We start from the raw sequence: 15,873 nt of genomic DNA on the forward strand, positions 1-15,873 counted from the left end.
TGTTGCAAGTACACAATTTTCTATGCAGCTTTCTTAAGCATGACCTCTGAAGCACACAAAGGGAGAGACTCCTCCCTTGGCCTAATTAGTTGGATCCCTTTCCACACTTGTGGATCTCACAGCTGCACCTCCCTCACTGATTGGTCAGTCTATTTGCTGTTAAAAGAAAAACTCAACCATCCAGCAGAATCCTCAGGTGCTCCACATGTTGCAGTTTCAAAGGGTGCTTTGGAAGAATCTGGGGAGCAAACTGTGGTTTTTGTACAAGCATATGGCTTGATGTTTAATGGATGTTCATTCAAGCAAGCCCCTATTTATTTAGTAAAAACCCACTCTGATTTTTTCAGGTGGTGTTTGTATATGCTTGCGCACTGAGGTTAAAACAAAGAAAAAAAAAAGATAAAATAACACAATATTTTATGCAGTGAGCAGAGTAATCATCCACAGGTGAAAGTAACTTAGTACATTTATTCGAGTGCTGTACTTAAGTATTTGTGACCTGCTTCTGTGCAGCATTTCATCTTCTTAATCAGTTAATAGTTTGGTCTCTTACAAATCACGAAAAGATGACATGACATCTCATTTTGTTTGACCAACAATCAGCAGAAACAGCAGATCCTCGCATTGGAGAAGTAGAAAACAGCTATTAGTATACCCCTTTTAAACTAAAAATAAGGGAGTATACTTTCAGTTTACTTTTGATGTACTTATCAGAGATATACTAAACAAAGTTATACTTAAATATGCTTGGCTTATACTGAAAAGTATACAGAAAAGTCTAAGTATACTTGGCTAATACTTGAACTTTTGATCGAGCTATACTTAGGAAAAGTATAATAATGTTCAGCTATACTTGGATTGCAGTTGTGCTTATTCTTTTGATAGTAGCCTAGTAAAATATTTTTCCCATACACATTGGCTTCTTTGAAGTACACTGCAGTATACTAACTCATGAACTTACATATTCCACAAGTAAATTTGCAGTAACAAGTCAGCTTTGCGGTGGAATAGCTTAGAGTAAATAGTACATGGGTGGAACTGAACTTCATCTTTTATGTAGTGTTATTAACCCACACAGAAACAGATAAACATTTGTCTGATTTTATTTGAGAAAAACATTGAAATTTCTTCCCAGGTCTCAGTATTGTGACAGACTTGATACATACTGGCTGCTATTATGAGCCATTACATGTTAAGTATACCTAAACAGTAATCTAGTAGTATATTTTAAAGTGTAAAAATAATATAGAAATAGTAAACTTTAAGTATGATGTTAATTTCACTTAAAGAAAACTTTAAAGTATACTTGCAGTATAAAAACTATTAAACTAAACTAATTATACCTATGTATACCTATAGTATACTTTCATAAACTAAGTAATATACTAGTATACTTGCAGTACAAAATAAAACTAAAATGTAAACTAATTGTGTACTCAAGGTTTACTTCTCTTAAACTTAAAGTATACTTTTAATAAACTAAAATTGTTCCAATTTAGTCCCAAGAAGTATTGAAAAAGTACACTTAGAAGTATATTACTAGTACATTGATATTAGTATACTTGCTGCATAAAGTATACTTGTAAAAAATATACTTAAGCTTTACTTAAGTAAACGTAATAAAATGAAGTTGAAGTATACTTCTTTTTCGTAAGGGAATATGTATTGTTTTGGTGGAGAGAGGTGGAAAATTTGGAAAGACGGATACAATAACTAAAAAAAAAAAAGTTAGATAACCAACATTAAGTCTCATTATAACGATGTCTATTGTCGGCTCGTTCATCATTTCATGGTGTCAGGGTGGATCCTGCTGCTGAGTCTCTGTTCACACCATAAAGAGCATAAGGCAGGTTGCCTGTTTTCTTTTAATAATTTATCTTTATAAATGGCATATTTGTGTGGGACACCTGAAATAACATTACATCTCAAGGTTTGGGGGGAGTTACCATGGTAACAGTACCTAAGTAATGAAAAATGTCTGTCAGTCACAGATTGCTGCAGGATGCTGCAATTTACTGGAGGGTGAAATGCATCATGTGAAAATAGCAAGAGTCACTGCTTTTTCATTAGATTTTCATAATTCTCTCTTTTATTACATAAATCAATCTTATACACTCCCAGTTAGTTTGTTGTTAGAGTATAAGCACTGAGTTCATCTGCTCACCTACAGCGTGAACCTGCTCAGTTTAAACCTGTCTATATGGAGCAAATGAAGCATTATAAAATGAGTAATATACAAATAAAGACCTTTTCTGTGTTTTTATTTCACAAAATAATTACAGAGCTGGGCGGCACGGTGGCGCAGCAGGTAGTGCGCGTGCCTCACAGCAAGAAGCAAGAAGGTTGCTGGTTCGACCCCGGGGTCGGGCAGGGCCTTTCTGTGTGATGTACTGCGTGAGGGGTACCGGGCAGGGCCTTTCTGTGTGAAGTTTGCATGTTCTTCCCGTGCATGAACCCGTGCATGCGTGGGTTCTCTCCGGGCACTCCGGCTTCCTCCCACAGACCAAAAACATGCTCATTAGGTTAATTGGTCTCTAAATTGTCCGTAGGTGTGAGTGTGAGTGTGTGAGTTGTTGTCTGTGTGTCTGTGTATGTTGCCCTGCGATCGGCTGGCGACCGGTTCAGGGTGTACCCCGCCTCTCGCCCATTGCTAGCTGGGATAGGCTCCAGCCCCCCGCAACCCTGAAATGGGATGCGCGGGTAAAGAAGATGAATGAATGAATGAATGAATTACAGAGCTGTTGTTACCAATCCCCACCCGCTCACCCGTCAGCCATCATATAAAATATGACAAAACAGGCTTTTCTTGTCACTCGAGTTGTCACAGTTCTTTAAAACTGTTTACGTTTATTATTCTACATGTACCGTTCATATATTGATCTTTGCATATTTTAGACAGATCCTGGATTTTTATAAAAATGTACATAGATATGCAAATTTAATTAGATATTCCTGAAGAATAGTGCAATCACTAATTTCTACTTTACTTGCAGACAGTGGAAAACTCTAAACACACGACTGACACATTGTCTCATCAAAAGGTGGATATGGGTAACTTGTTAGCAATCAGTTGCCAGAGCAACATTAGCACTTTATCAGAGTGGTGTTTCCATCCACCTGATGAATGCAAAACTGTCTGGCTCTTAATCTGCTAAACACTCCACTGCGTTCACCAGATGGTCGCTAACTTTGTCATTTGGTGTGCAAAGTGGGTTTCTGGAGCTTTTTCAACTGAAAACAGCTGCCTGCTGCTGCTGGAAACAACTCTGTGGTTAGAGTGAAAACAATGAGGATGCAGCCCCAAAGACTACAACGACAGCTGAAAGACGCTAAAAAGCTCTGTAACACTGGAGGAAACTACAGAGTTGGGTGAAAATTGTCTGTGAGATCGACCCTTTTCACATACAAGTAGTCATGTTATCTATTTTAATTGAATAATAATCATTACAGCAGCTTTAAAGACATTTTTTTTGTATTTGCTCCTGCGCCTTTAATTCTACCAGAACAATACATGTCAAATAGTGCACCATACCAAAAAGGTGCTTTTATCACTTTTTATTGACAACTGTTGAACTTTTTGGATTGTTATGTTTAAAAACAAGCACACTGACATGCATTACCTTTATATCTCAGCTCCTCTACACAGTACATACTAGATACAAGATTTCTGAATGGTCAGTATTGCACACAGGACATAAGGACGTTATGACTATTAGTACAGTTTACTGGTTACATACCATAATGCGTTAAAACCAGTGCAGTTTTCAAGTCCTCATTAAGGTCATTTTTCATTTGATTGTAAACTTCTGCCAACCAGCATCAGTAGTTACAGTAATTGCACACATTTTCTACCCTAAATGATTTTTCAGTTTTGGCCACATTGTAGATGATCAGTCATCAGCTGGAGGGGGGAGGGAACCAAGCACGACTCTGCCACCACATCTGCCTAACAGTTGCATTACAGTATGTAGCCTACATTTACACCGCTGCCCCGGGCGTTTGTCAGGCCTGTCCCTGAGTGAGCCACTGAGCTATTGATGAACAGAGGGCATCGGGGTCACCAGGGCAACAAGAAACTAGACAGCAGAGGCCATTCCAGTCAGTGACCAAACTAAATCAGGTCCTGTCCATTTTCAGCCACATTACATGCAAAAATAAACTTGTTTAAAGAAAAGATCAGAGTGACTAATGGAGCTGGTGACTTCTTGTGCGCTCTGCTTTGACACATTGGTCAGATACTGTGTAAATGTGGGGAAAAAAAATCACCCTCCAGTCAAATATACAGCAGAATGACTTCCAAACCAGTTGGAGGGCGACCTGACCACACATACACCCATTCCCATTCTAAATGCATACAAACATATGTTCACCTTCACACTTGTTCTTCAGTCGATGTGAAGATGTCAAACTTCCATCTTCAAAGGTGTTCGCTTCCAAAATCTAAATGCTGCATTATTCATGAGCTGTCAGCAATAAGACAGGAGTGAGATGAGACAGGAGACATGATAAATACTGTATCTCACATGTATTAACTTAAAGCCAAATGCTTTGTAGAATGAAATATGTGTGTGTGAGGGGATATCCTTCTTTGTAAAGCAGCAGTGTTGATGTCTGTGTGTGTGTGTGTGTGTGTGTGTGTGTGTGTGTGTGTGTGTGTGTGTGTGTGTGTGTGTGTGTGTGTGTGTGTGTGTGAGGCTCACTGCCAGCAGAGTGCAGTCAGGCAGCTGCTGGGCTGAAAGATCTTTGGCAGACTGTGGTTTATGCATAGAGGACAAATGAGGGTGAATCTCTGCAAAAGTAAATTTTGCAGTCCAGCAGCAACAAAGGCCTGAAACTACAGTACAGTGTTCTCAAGCATCCCCTGCAATGTATGAGTCATCTGCAAATGGAACATATCACAGCAGGAGGTCAGAGAGTTGGAGACCTGTCAAACCTGCTGTTGGAGACATCGAAATCAACCACGTTCACCTGTGAACATCAAATTGTACTAGATCATATGTACACATTTTCTTTCTCCATTTGCATTAAAAAACATACTTCAAAGTGATTTATCTTGAAGTATAGATATTCAGTTTATCTCAGCTCAAGCAATTAAACAGGTCTGAAAAGTAGATGGCACGTGGTGTTGGTGCATGTGACAGAAGAACTTGTGTCTGAAATTCCTAAACCGAGGTGATTTAAAAGACAAATGGTCTAGTTTAAAAAAAACTTTCAGACTGTGTGTCATGGTTCTGAGTGTTAGTTTTGTCATATCCTGTTTTATGTGGAAAAGTTTACCTTATGTGTCACATTTTGCTTTATTTCCTGTGTTTTCCTGTGTTGTGTGTCTGATTAGCTCTCCCTCCCCAGTGTATTTAAGTCTGTGTGTTCCCCTCAGTCTGCCAGGATGTGTCAAGCATTCCTGTCAGTGTGAGTGTTTCCCCTGTGATTTTGAACTCTGCTTTGTTTTCTATGCACTTTGTTCATTTTCTCATTCTCAGCTCCTTTTGTTTGGATTTTATTTGGACTCTTACTTTTGACCCTCACCTGTCTCATCCTCCCATAAGTCTCAGTTGTCATCTCTCTTAATAAATGTGTTGAATTGCACCAACATAGCAAATACATACATGCTAACAAAGATAGTGAAAATGGTAATGATTACACCTGCTTAATGTCAGCATGATAGCATTGGTATTGTGAACATGTTCACATGCTTATGTTAGCATTAACTCAAAGCATGAAGTAGGGCTTCACAGAGCTGCTGGCATGGCTGTAGACTCATGCTCCTGTTCTTACTACAATAACACATTTTTTTCCCTTCATTGTAGCAAATTTTTCCAGTGACGAATATTCTGCTTTGATGATGATGATGATGATTTAGTAAACCAGGATATGGGAGATTACAGTGTTCAACAACATCATATTAGGACATTACTACCCTCACTTTTTTTCATCTAAAGGGACATGCCAAAGGAATGTTTCACGTATATCAGTCAAGTTTGCACCCAGTGCACAACATCCATGTGCAGCTCCAAATTAGTGTGGTGTATCTTTCATTTTAGCCCCTCGAAGACTCATAGTGCTTGTAATAATTGCAGCAGTTATCTTCATCACCATCATCATTCTTATATCATAATCATTGTGTCATTAGCAGGTGTTCACTCATCAAGATTGACACACAAATCTTCACATCCAGCACAATGATTGGACATCAGCTGCTAAACATGGCCCAGAACTTAACTTTAGTAACAATGAGCTTTACTGTATTTTAACATCAGCTGTCCATTTTTAGATCAGCTGCCCCACTTTTCAAACATTCAGTATTTCAGGACCAAAGTCTTTCAGGACTAAAGTCGAGACCAAACACAGAAAAGCATCAATAAACTTTCTATTTTTAGTTTTAGTGGGATGTGAAACTGTATCTCCAGGTATGAAAAGGCAGATTTAGGTGGCTGTGCTCCGACATCCTGAAAAAACTCTTGTACATTCAGTGGCCGGTTAAAAAAAAACACACCTTTTCATTGATACAGCAACAGAATTGGCCTGGTTTCTGCTGACTCATCAGCCAGACACATACATAAACTGACAGGAAAGACACATGTATGCAAACAGCAACATTATGTTAGCAGAGTGCACAATGGGAAGATGAGACATACTGGTAAAACACTGGTTTTACAGAGTGCTGTATTATATAAAATCATATTATATATATATGTGTGTGTGTGTGTGTGTGTGTGTGTGTGTGTGTGTACTTAAATACAGCACTTAAGTGAATGTACTACGTGATGTTCCACCACTAACAAGAAATAAACAGCATGAACATGTGGCAGAAAAATGTGCAGGGGCCACATGGTGCTATGGAGTCTGCACGAGAACCGAAATCTCTCTGTAACATGTTCAGCTTAACTGATGCCTCCAAGACCTGAGTCTGAAAGCACAGGAGACTCCCACCCAAGAGTGTCCATTAACGGAACGTTCAGAGATCTGTGGCCTTTTCCTGACCTTCAGCAACCTGTAGGAATGCAGCAGCACAGGCAGCGCCAGTCTGCCCTGAGCTATAGAGGCCCATAATTGACACAAATGAAGTGCCATTCACACAGCTGGTCAATTAGAGCAGGTCCAGTCAGAAATGAGTGAAGGTGAAGTAATGTGTCCACTGATGTGACAGACCTACTTTGCAGACCTTGGTGTAAAAACAAGGATCTTTAAGCCTCACAGCTGAAATGCGATGCACCACTGGTGCTTGTCAGGTGATCTGTTAACAAGTGATTATCTTATCTATTAACCCCATCTGATTTATCACAGTCAGTTTGTGCTACCAGGCAGTATAAACCTTTGCTGACTGGACCACTGACTGATTGGACAGTCCATTGTTTTCCTGTGGAAGTCATGGACTGATGTCTGACTGATTTAAAGTCCAGGTCAAGTCAACAGTCTCTGGTTAGGCTTACAGGAACTCAGTAGAACTGAAGTGAGCCCGTTGGGGTGCTGAGATGGCAGCTGTTTCCTACTGCCTGGATATCCACAGACCTATTAAGTGATAAAGCTGTCCGTTTAGAGCTTAGCAGAGTATCTCAGAGGACCAGGGAGAGCCTGATGCTAATGGGGTGCGCACTTAAATGACTCAAAAGGGCTTGAGTGCTCTTTGCCCAAATTACAATGGGATTAACTGGAAACCATTATATTTGCCATGATGTGTTAGAACTGTTTAGGATTTGGGATGTTATAGTTTGTATAGTGACTTGCTGAAAATTTGTCTTTTTATCGTCACAAATCTTTTACACTAATAAACCAAAATCTGCACTTGTCTTTGTATGCACAGCAGCAAACAAACCTCTCAGTGTAATGAAGTATTGATGAGATTTTCCCTTTACATTCCCTTTTATAACTTACCAGAAAAGCTAATGTGTTCCTCGTGTTGGCTCCTTCCTCACCTTGATCTGTTTATTTGTTCCCTTGAAGCTCCTCTTTTGCTCTCTGCTGCCACCTGGTAGCCGCACACGGTATGTCTCCTTTCTAACTGCCTGGATGGACATGCAGCTGCTCTGATACATTGTTGTTAGTGTGTATCATACTGTACCATTTAGGGACAGCTGCATCCTCTTGCAGCATTAACTCAGAGAGACTGTAACAGGTGTGACATATATTGCCCTGCAAACACATTATTGTTCAGCAAATATGTAAACCCAGAGAAATGACAACAGCAATGCTGAAGTGATTGTTTTCTCTCATACCTGCCACTCACTTTGTTTTCTCTGAACTAAATGAAATACAGATAGTTATCTGTTGTGGTCACTGTAGGAATGACTCTGCTGGTTTTTGAAGACTATTGTTATTGTTATATCAGCTGAAGTTATTTCTGTTACTTTTGTGACAAATAACTTTACTAGAGATATGTTGTTGATTTCAGAGTATTATGGGATAAATCTGACAATACCTCCTGCAGCATCAGTGGGTTAGGAAAAGGTCAGAATTAGAGACTTAGAAATGGTGCTAAATAAAAATTGAAGATGATAACATGTGTACAAATCTTTTATTCTGAAATCCATACATGTTTAATCTGTGGAATCCTGTGAGCAGACTGAGGGTTTCTCGTTTCATCATCAACTTTGTGTTTATACTGATATTTGATTAAAAGGTGAATATATACCTCCAATAATGAGGGATGCAGGACAGCACCCCGGTGTGTCTTTGGTCAGTATCTAACTCTGTCTCATAGTTGAGGGACATCTCATATAAAATATATACACAAAAAATAAAAGTTAGATTAAAGGGTTATGCTGCTTCTCATCATTAAAATATCTGAGTACAAAACAGGATTCAAAGTGTTTTCTGATGTGTTCAGTCGTTACAGCAGGAACTTTTTCTCATTTGGATAGATTTTACAAAGAGAACTGAAGTGTCTCTAGTTATAAAAGCCTCTCCAGTACCAGCAGGTGCAGTTGAGGCCTGAAGCTATGAGCAGGATGACCAGCAGCGTGACGAACAGGCCTAAGCCGATGATGGTGGCAGCGATGGCCCAGGCCAGCGTCCTCTTGGACATGTCGATCAGGGGTGTCCTGAGGGCCATCCGTGCCCTGCGTGCCCGCCGGCGGTCCTGAGGAGGGTACCGGGCCAGGTTGACCCGCTCCATGCCCAGAGAGCGGACCAGACACGCCTTCTGGTGGCTCAGCTGGTCAAAGGTGTGTTTACCGTGGTACCGGCCCATACCACTCTGACCTGGAGGGGTCACAAACAAGTCTGTAGTCGTGTCTTTGGACATTAAAAACTGCAATTTAAAGTTCAACTACATGAGGTAACTATGAAAACTATGTGATGTTCAGTATTCTTAAGTCCTACAGAGGTGGGTGCCGGTGCACTTCACACAGCACCATAGCCCTATCAGTGTGAGGTGCTGCATACCAATATGTTGGACTTCAATAGGGTTAAACTAATTGTTATTATTGCTTAATCTGTCAGTTCCTTTTTTAAAGCTAGAACCAGCGAATGTCTGCATTTTCGCTTGATAAATGACTTAAATGATGAAGTGGTTATCAGAAGGGCTGTTAACTAATTTCAGTTCTGTCGAATTGAAAATGTATTTTAAAAAGAACTGGACTCTTTCTTTAACATCACCTTGTTTTGACCTGGGTTGCACCTCATTGGCCTAATCAGGAGTACTACAGGCAAAATGTTTGCCCCTTATGATGAAGTCCATCTAAGCAAACACACAAACAATAATGCACTTTGAGTCTTACCAACACCGCCAAACGGGAGAGAGCAGAGTGTGTAGTGCATCATAACGTCATTGACCGTCACTCCTCCACTTGTGGTCTCTTCAATCATCCTTTGGATTGCCTTCAAGACAGCAGAAGAAGAAGGATGAAGAGGAGATTTGAACATTTAAACATGTTTGAAATCTCGCTCCTGTTTTTTTTTCCTCACCTTCTTATCAGAGCAGAAGATGTAGAGGGCCAGAGGTTTCTCTCGCTCATTGATGAAGCGGATGGCATCATCCATGTCACTGACAGTCATTATGGGCAGCAGGGGCCCGAAGATCTCCTCCTGCATCAGCCTGGAGTGAGGAGGCACGTCCTTCAGCACTGTTGGGGCTGCATGTGCAAACATCAGTGTTCATTGAACAGAGATGTAGATTTCAACACAATACTCTGACTTACTCACTCCCTCACTGTATCTTCCTACCAATGTAGCGCTGTGTGGCATCACTCTGTCCTCCCACCACAGGAGTGTATCCCTCCATCAGCCCCATGATTCTGTCGAAATGACGCCGGTTGATGATTCGGCCGAAGTCTGGTGAGCACTTGGGATCGGCGCCATAAAATTCCTGGGAAGGATAAAAAGGTCTTGATGACACTCCAGACTGCAGTTTCATGCACATTAAGATGTTAGCTCAGACAGGTGAGCAGGGTGGTACCAATAGAGTCTGTCGGATGCACTCCACCACTCGGCCCTGGATGCAGGGTTCACAGAGGATGAAGTCCGGGGCGATGCACGTCTGGCCGCAGTTCATAAACTTTCCCCATGTGATTCGGCTGCACACAGACCAAGTATTTCAGTGTTTAAAGGCTTTGAGGAAGTCACATTCAGGTTTATGCACATGCAGCTGTTCAAAAAGAATAAACCAATTTATAACAAACTCTGAAGTTAATCCATCCAATGCTGAAGGGTCACGCCATGTGTATGTTGTATGCAAACGGATGCCTGCAGATAAGGTTGGACTTGGTGTACTTTGGAAAACTGCGTGATGTAAAGTGATATACAGAACTTTGTAATTAATTGACTAAAATATGCCAAAAGCATCAGCATGGTCCTATAAGTGCTGAGAACTATTGATACCACAATCATCTACGTGTCCCCAATGGATCAGTCATTTCAGCATTCACATAATAACACTTGATCATGAGCACTGCAGTTCCATGATAATACACACCATGCTAACATGTACATGCACTGTGGTCAGTGGCAGCACTCTTTCAGCTAACATGTTAGCATCCAATGCTATAAGCAATCCATTACTGTGAAAATGTTTCTCTTTCTTTCTTATTTCTTGGGTGTTGCTGCATGCTAGTGGAGGTATCCAGTCCTACAGTGTGCTTGTGTAGCTCAGCCACATGGCAGAGAGGGCAGCCTTAATATCACGGAAGCATTTGAATTATTTTGAATTTGTGGGTGAAAGGGAAAAGAGCATCATAGTGAAATGCAAATTGTGGCTGGGTGATAAGTGTCTGTCAGCTGTGAAGAGTTCTGAATCAAAGTTGAGGAGGCACCTGCAAGCGAAGCACAGCTCCAACACACTCAGATGCCCTCAGTTTATCTACTGTGATGTCCTTCAACATTTTCATTGCAGTTGAAAAAAAAAAAAACAAGAAGAAGAACAAGTGATGTCATGTTGTCATTGGAGCCCTGTACAATTCATTCAGCTCTGTGTATGGCTGCCAGTGTTACAGGCTACTCGGATGAGCGGTGAGTTACCGGCAGGCGACCCTGATGTCACAGTTCTTGTCGATGTAGCAGGGGCTCTTCCCGCCCAGCTCCAGGGTCACTGGGGTGAGGTGGCGAGCTGCGGCCTCCATCACCAGTTTACCCACTGGGCTGCTGCCAGTGTAGAAGACGTGATCAAACTTGAGCCTCAGCAGCTCCTGGGTCTCTGACACTCCACCTGTCACCACTGGGTACAGTTCCTGAAAATAAACAGCAAAGATCCAGTAAAAAAAAATCTATACAAAGTAACCGACCAACACATCAAGCAAGTTGGAAAATCACTGACACGTTCATGACACATCTAAGACGACGTTAGTACTTGGGAGGACTGAGTCAGTGCTGATGGAGGGAGTTCCCTCATACAGAGGCCACTTGGCTTTGGAGTCAAACATGTCTGTGATGTACTGTGCTGCGTTGGTACAAGGCGGAACATTATTCCATCAACAATAGCAGCTGGTGTTCAGACCTTGTCCAGATAGCGAGGCAGCAGAGCCCGGAGGAGGAGGGCCGAGTACTCGCTGAGCTCCGACGGCTTCACCACAGCTGCGTTGCCTGCAGGGAGAGAACACGAGTTTCTATGAATGGAATGAGATCACTGAGTGACAGAGAGCGGACAAGTAGGAGGCTGAGAATGCAGGACTGAGGATGCTGTCCATCTGAAGTTCACTCCGGGATATTTCTCCCCCCGTTTCATCAAAATTGTGCTGCAAAATCTAAGTTTGACGAACATGCATATTTAAAGCAATTAAATAATATTTTTTATTAGAGGGACATGACTGATATCTCAATATCTGATCATTGGCCCTTGATGATCTGACTAAAAATCTTAAGCTCACTCAGGAATCAAACCCCTTAATCAACTCAGAGCTATAGAATCAATTTTCCTTGTTTTACTCCGTAAAGCTTAATAGTGTAAAAAAAGAAACACATTAACCACAGTTTATTCTATTCTTATGGGAAAGTACATCTTTTGGAAGCCAGTCATCTGTTCACAGACCAGCCTGAAGTTAACGCTTTTCAAATAATCTGTGATGAAATTCTGCAGTTTGAGAGCAGGAACATATATGGAACACAAAACTACTTCTAGAAGCTTTAAGCTGCATAAATTGCTTTCTTTTGACCAACTGGGCAGTGGGACAAGCAGCTAGCACAACATTGACATTGTTTTAACTTCTCAACGACTTCGTACTAACTAATCAACAGCTCCTTCTTTCCACATTCAGCAGACACAGAGCAGCATTATCATTCATCAGGAGTCATGTTTGTGTCACCTGATCAGTAAAACTCCAATATTCTCTCTCTTTTAGTCTGTTTTGGTCTCCGCCAACAGCTTACCAGCAAGTCTCTAACTGTGTCTGCTGTTTGGAGCTGAGCAGGGAGCGAACGGTGGGTTTATCAGAGCATTTCTGCTCTGATGAGGGGCAGAGCCGAAACAGGAAGGTTGTAGACCCTAAAATAAAAACAACCAGCTGTGAAGATGCTAAAATGCTTCGTAGAGCTGAGGGGAACTGAAGAGCTGGTGATCATTTTCCATGGCTTTGTGACACCTTAATTTCTCTTGTTACAGTTAAATTTTACAAACCTTTTCCCAACGTGACATAGTTTATCCATATTTTCTGCCTGCTCCTTCCAGTACTTTATTGAAACTTCAAGATGCTACATGGAGTGAAAAATTCAAGCCAAATTGTTATTATTTGTGCCCCATTTCATCAAAAACAGGAAAAAAGAAAAAAAAAAAAAAAAAAAAACCTCTGGGATCTCCACTAGAATTTAAAGGGACCACCCACACAGGTGTTTTCACTCACCTGTCTGAGAGCTCTTGTCAGGAATGTGTACAGACTGTGATTGGATCATTTCTCTCACTCTCCTGTTAGGGACTGTAGGAAAATTACTGAGGTGGGGATGGGGCTTACAGACCCTTGACAACATTATTAATATTTAATTGGTAGATGCTATGGGCACCCAGGGGTCAATAACCAACAATACTATTTGCATCCACCATGACCTCCTCCCTATGTGGACTTTGCTGCTCTTTATACCACGTCACCTGGTGACAGGTGTAAATAGCAAAACAGATGCCATGTCACTATTGTCACTCACGTGAAAACAAACACGTTATATTTTATTTGGACTTTGCCTTTGACTTAGGCGAAAAACTACAACGCCCTCCCTCATTAATGACAAAATATAGTGCCGGATTGGTGCAACTATTATAAAAGGCAAAAGCATGAAGAATTTAAGATGGTCTAATTTAAACCTTAATATATCTATAAAATAATCATTTTCACAATAGCACAAATGCACGAATGCACAAATAGTAGTGGAATTAGCAAGTTCCTAATCAATGGAAAACATACTATAGATGAGTTTATATGATACATTTCACCTTTTTTTTTTCTTTTTGTTAGAATGAAGAAGACGGTGATGGAGCAAAGGACCTTTGATTTTTTTTTCCCCTCTATTGAATTATTCCTGCAAGGAAAGCTGTCATATAAAGTGGGGTTATAAAAAATTATTTCTTTACAATCCCTTCTTGTTGCACAGGCAAACGTGACAGTTACATCTTTATGATGTATTTTAGGGCATGGACTTTGGTGACTTGGCATTATCACAGTATAGCTCAACCCATCATCAGCTGGAGCTAATCAGCAATGACTGAAAACACATTGGTGGATGTGCATGACCATCAAAATCTATTTCTGTCAGTTAGATGCTTGTTTCAGACTGGCAGCACAGCCAGAAAAGATGGTGAATGCAGGAGAATTCTGCACACTGGCAATGGAGGGTTACTTAAATGTAAGTCAGCTATGAGGAGGTATTGGGGGACTGGAGACAGAGGTTCCCTACCAGCAGCGATGGCTCCAACCAGTGGCTGGAGGATGAGGGCCCAGGGGTAGTTCCAGGCCCCGATGATGAGCACCACTCCCAGAGGCTCCGGCTTGATATAAGCCTCATCTGATATGGTGAGGATGTTCTTCTCCACCGGCCGTGGAGCCGCCCACTCTGCCAGCTTCTCTACAGCCAGCTTGATCTCATTCTCGATGCCAATCAGCTCCAGGAGTGGTGTGTCGTACTGGCTCTGTAGGAAACCCAGCACACTCAACACATCACACACACAGACAGTACATGTGACCTGCAGCAGGGTGCTGTGTCTCCACTCACCCTGCTGATGTCCTGTTTGAGAGCAGTGCAAATCTCTGTCTCCTTCTCGGTGATCATCCTCTGCAGGGCGTGAAGCTGCTGCAGTCTGAACTCCACAGGCCGGGTGCGGCCGCTCAGGAAGGCCTCCCTGGCCCGCTGCTGCGCCTGTCTCTCCATGGACAGCTTGAAGACAGCAAAGGTCTCTGGAACTGTGGACACCCACACATATATGGCAGCAGCCTTGGCTGTTTGGACTATACAGTAACACCAGCAGTGACAAGGAGCCAAAACCAGTACTCAAGTGGCACAGCATGGACAGTTACACAACAAACCAACCGTCAAGACTTTACAGCCAGGTCATTTTTTTTTTTTGCCATAAAACAACAAACAGTATAATGTTATTTCTTATTAAGGCCACATTTTTCGCTCCTTAGTCCGATCACATGAATTTAAAAATGCTAAAACCTCCGCTGACCTTTCATTTTTTGATTGGATGCAAATATGGATGTAAAAAATCTATAATCTCATTATATAATATTAATACATCAATTATTAAATTTACAGTGTTCCATGATCCTTCACAAAATGCTCAAATCCATATTCATGACACTTTTTGGTTTTTAAATGAATTATTTCTATAGTAGAAGCTATTAAACATCAGCTATGAACGTGTTATTTTCTGGTCTAGAAGTCTCCTGTGTTTTTGCTGCTCAATGATTGACGTTAGAGCGAAACATCTGATGTTATTTACAGCAGAGCTTTAGAATCCTGCTTCTGTCCGTGTTGACAGGCATGATCTGTTCACAGCGAGCCTTCACCGTTTCAGCGTTTGTTCTTCGTTCACACAAACGTCTGAGCAGCCGTGACAGAGTGGAATTCACGCATTAATAAATAAGTGACTGTATGTTTCTTTTCCCCAGCGCGTTACTTCTTGTTTCTAAAGTGCATCAACGATCGAGGCTTCATCCAATATCATTTGATCGCATCGTTTGATTGGAAAACCTGAAAAAGGAGAAAATATTGACTCACCTGGGCTCAGGTCACAGGACGCATCCAGTGAATTCAATAAAAATTATCAATTTAATGATCCGTCACTGATCTGATCTGAAAGCGGTTCAGATGTCCGACACGCTGCAGCCGCACTGACTGACTGACTCTCATTGTGCACTGTTCAAAAGTCAGGCTGCTCCAGGATCAGCTTACCGGGCAGCGTGCTCACCGTAACCAGCAGCTGCAGTCACACCGCCTCAAACATAGAGACCCTTGATATCA

At 41.4% G+C, this 15,873-nt stretch overlaps 1 protein-coding gene across 1 annotated transcript; it reads right to left on the bottom strand.

The window, feature by feature from the left end:
* Positions 1-8,498: 8,498 nt before the first annotated feature.
* On the bottom strand, positions 8,499-15,770 carry LOC143323801 (aldehyde dehydrogenase, dimeric NADP-preferring-like). Its single transcript, XM_076735892.1, has 10 exons — positions 15,631-15,770; positions 14,623-14,810; positions 14,308-14,539; positions 11,927-12,012; positions 11,452-11,660; positions 10,394-10,511; positions 10,162-10,303; positions 9,904-10,070; positions 9,717-9,816; positions 8,499-9,198 (listed from the first exon to the last, which is right to left on the bottom strand). Exons 2-10 carry the CDS (start codon positions 14,776-14,778, stop codon positions 8,885-8,887), a joined length of 1,524 nt encoding a protein of 507 aa, XP_076592007.1. The 5' UTR covers positions 14,779-14,810; positions 15,631-15,770; the 3' UTR covers positions 8,499-8,884.
* Positions 15,771-15,873: the final 103 nt, after the last annotated feature.

This window comes from Chaetodon auriga, chromosome 7, assembly GCF_051107435.1.
Source record: "Chaetodon auriga isolate fChaAug3 chromosome 7, fChaAug3.hap1, whole genome shotgun sequence".
In the NCBI taxonomy this organism is placed as follows: Eukaryota; Metazoa; Chordata; class Actinopteri; order Chaetodontiformes; family Chaetodontidae; genus Chaetodon; species Chaetodon auriga.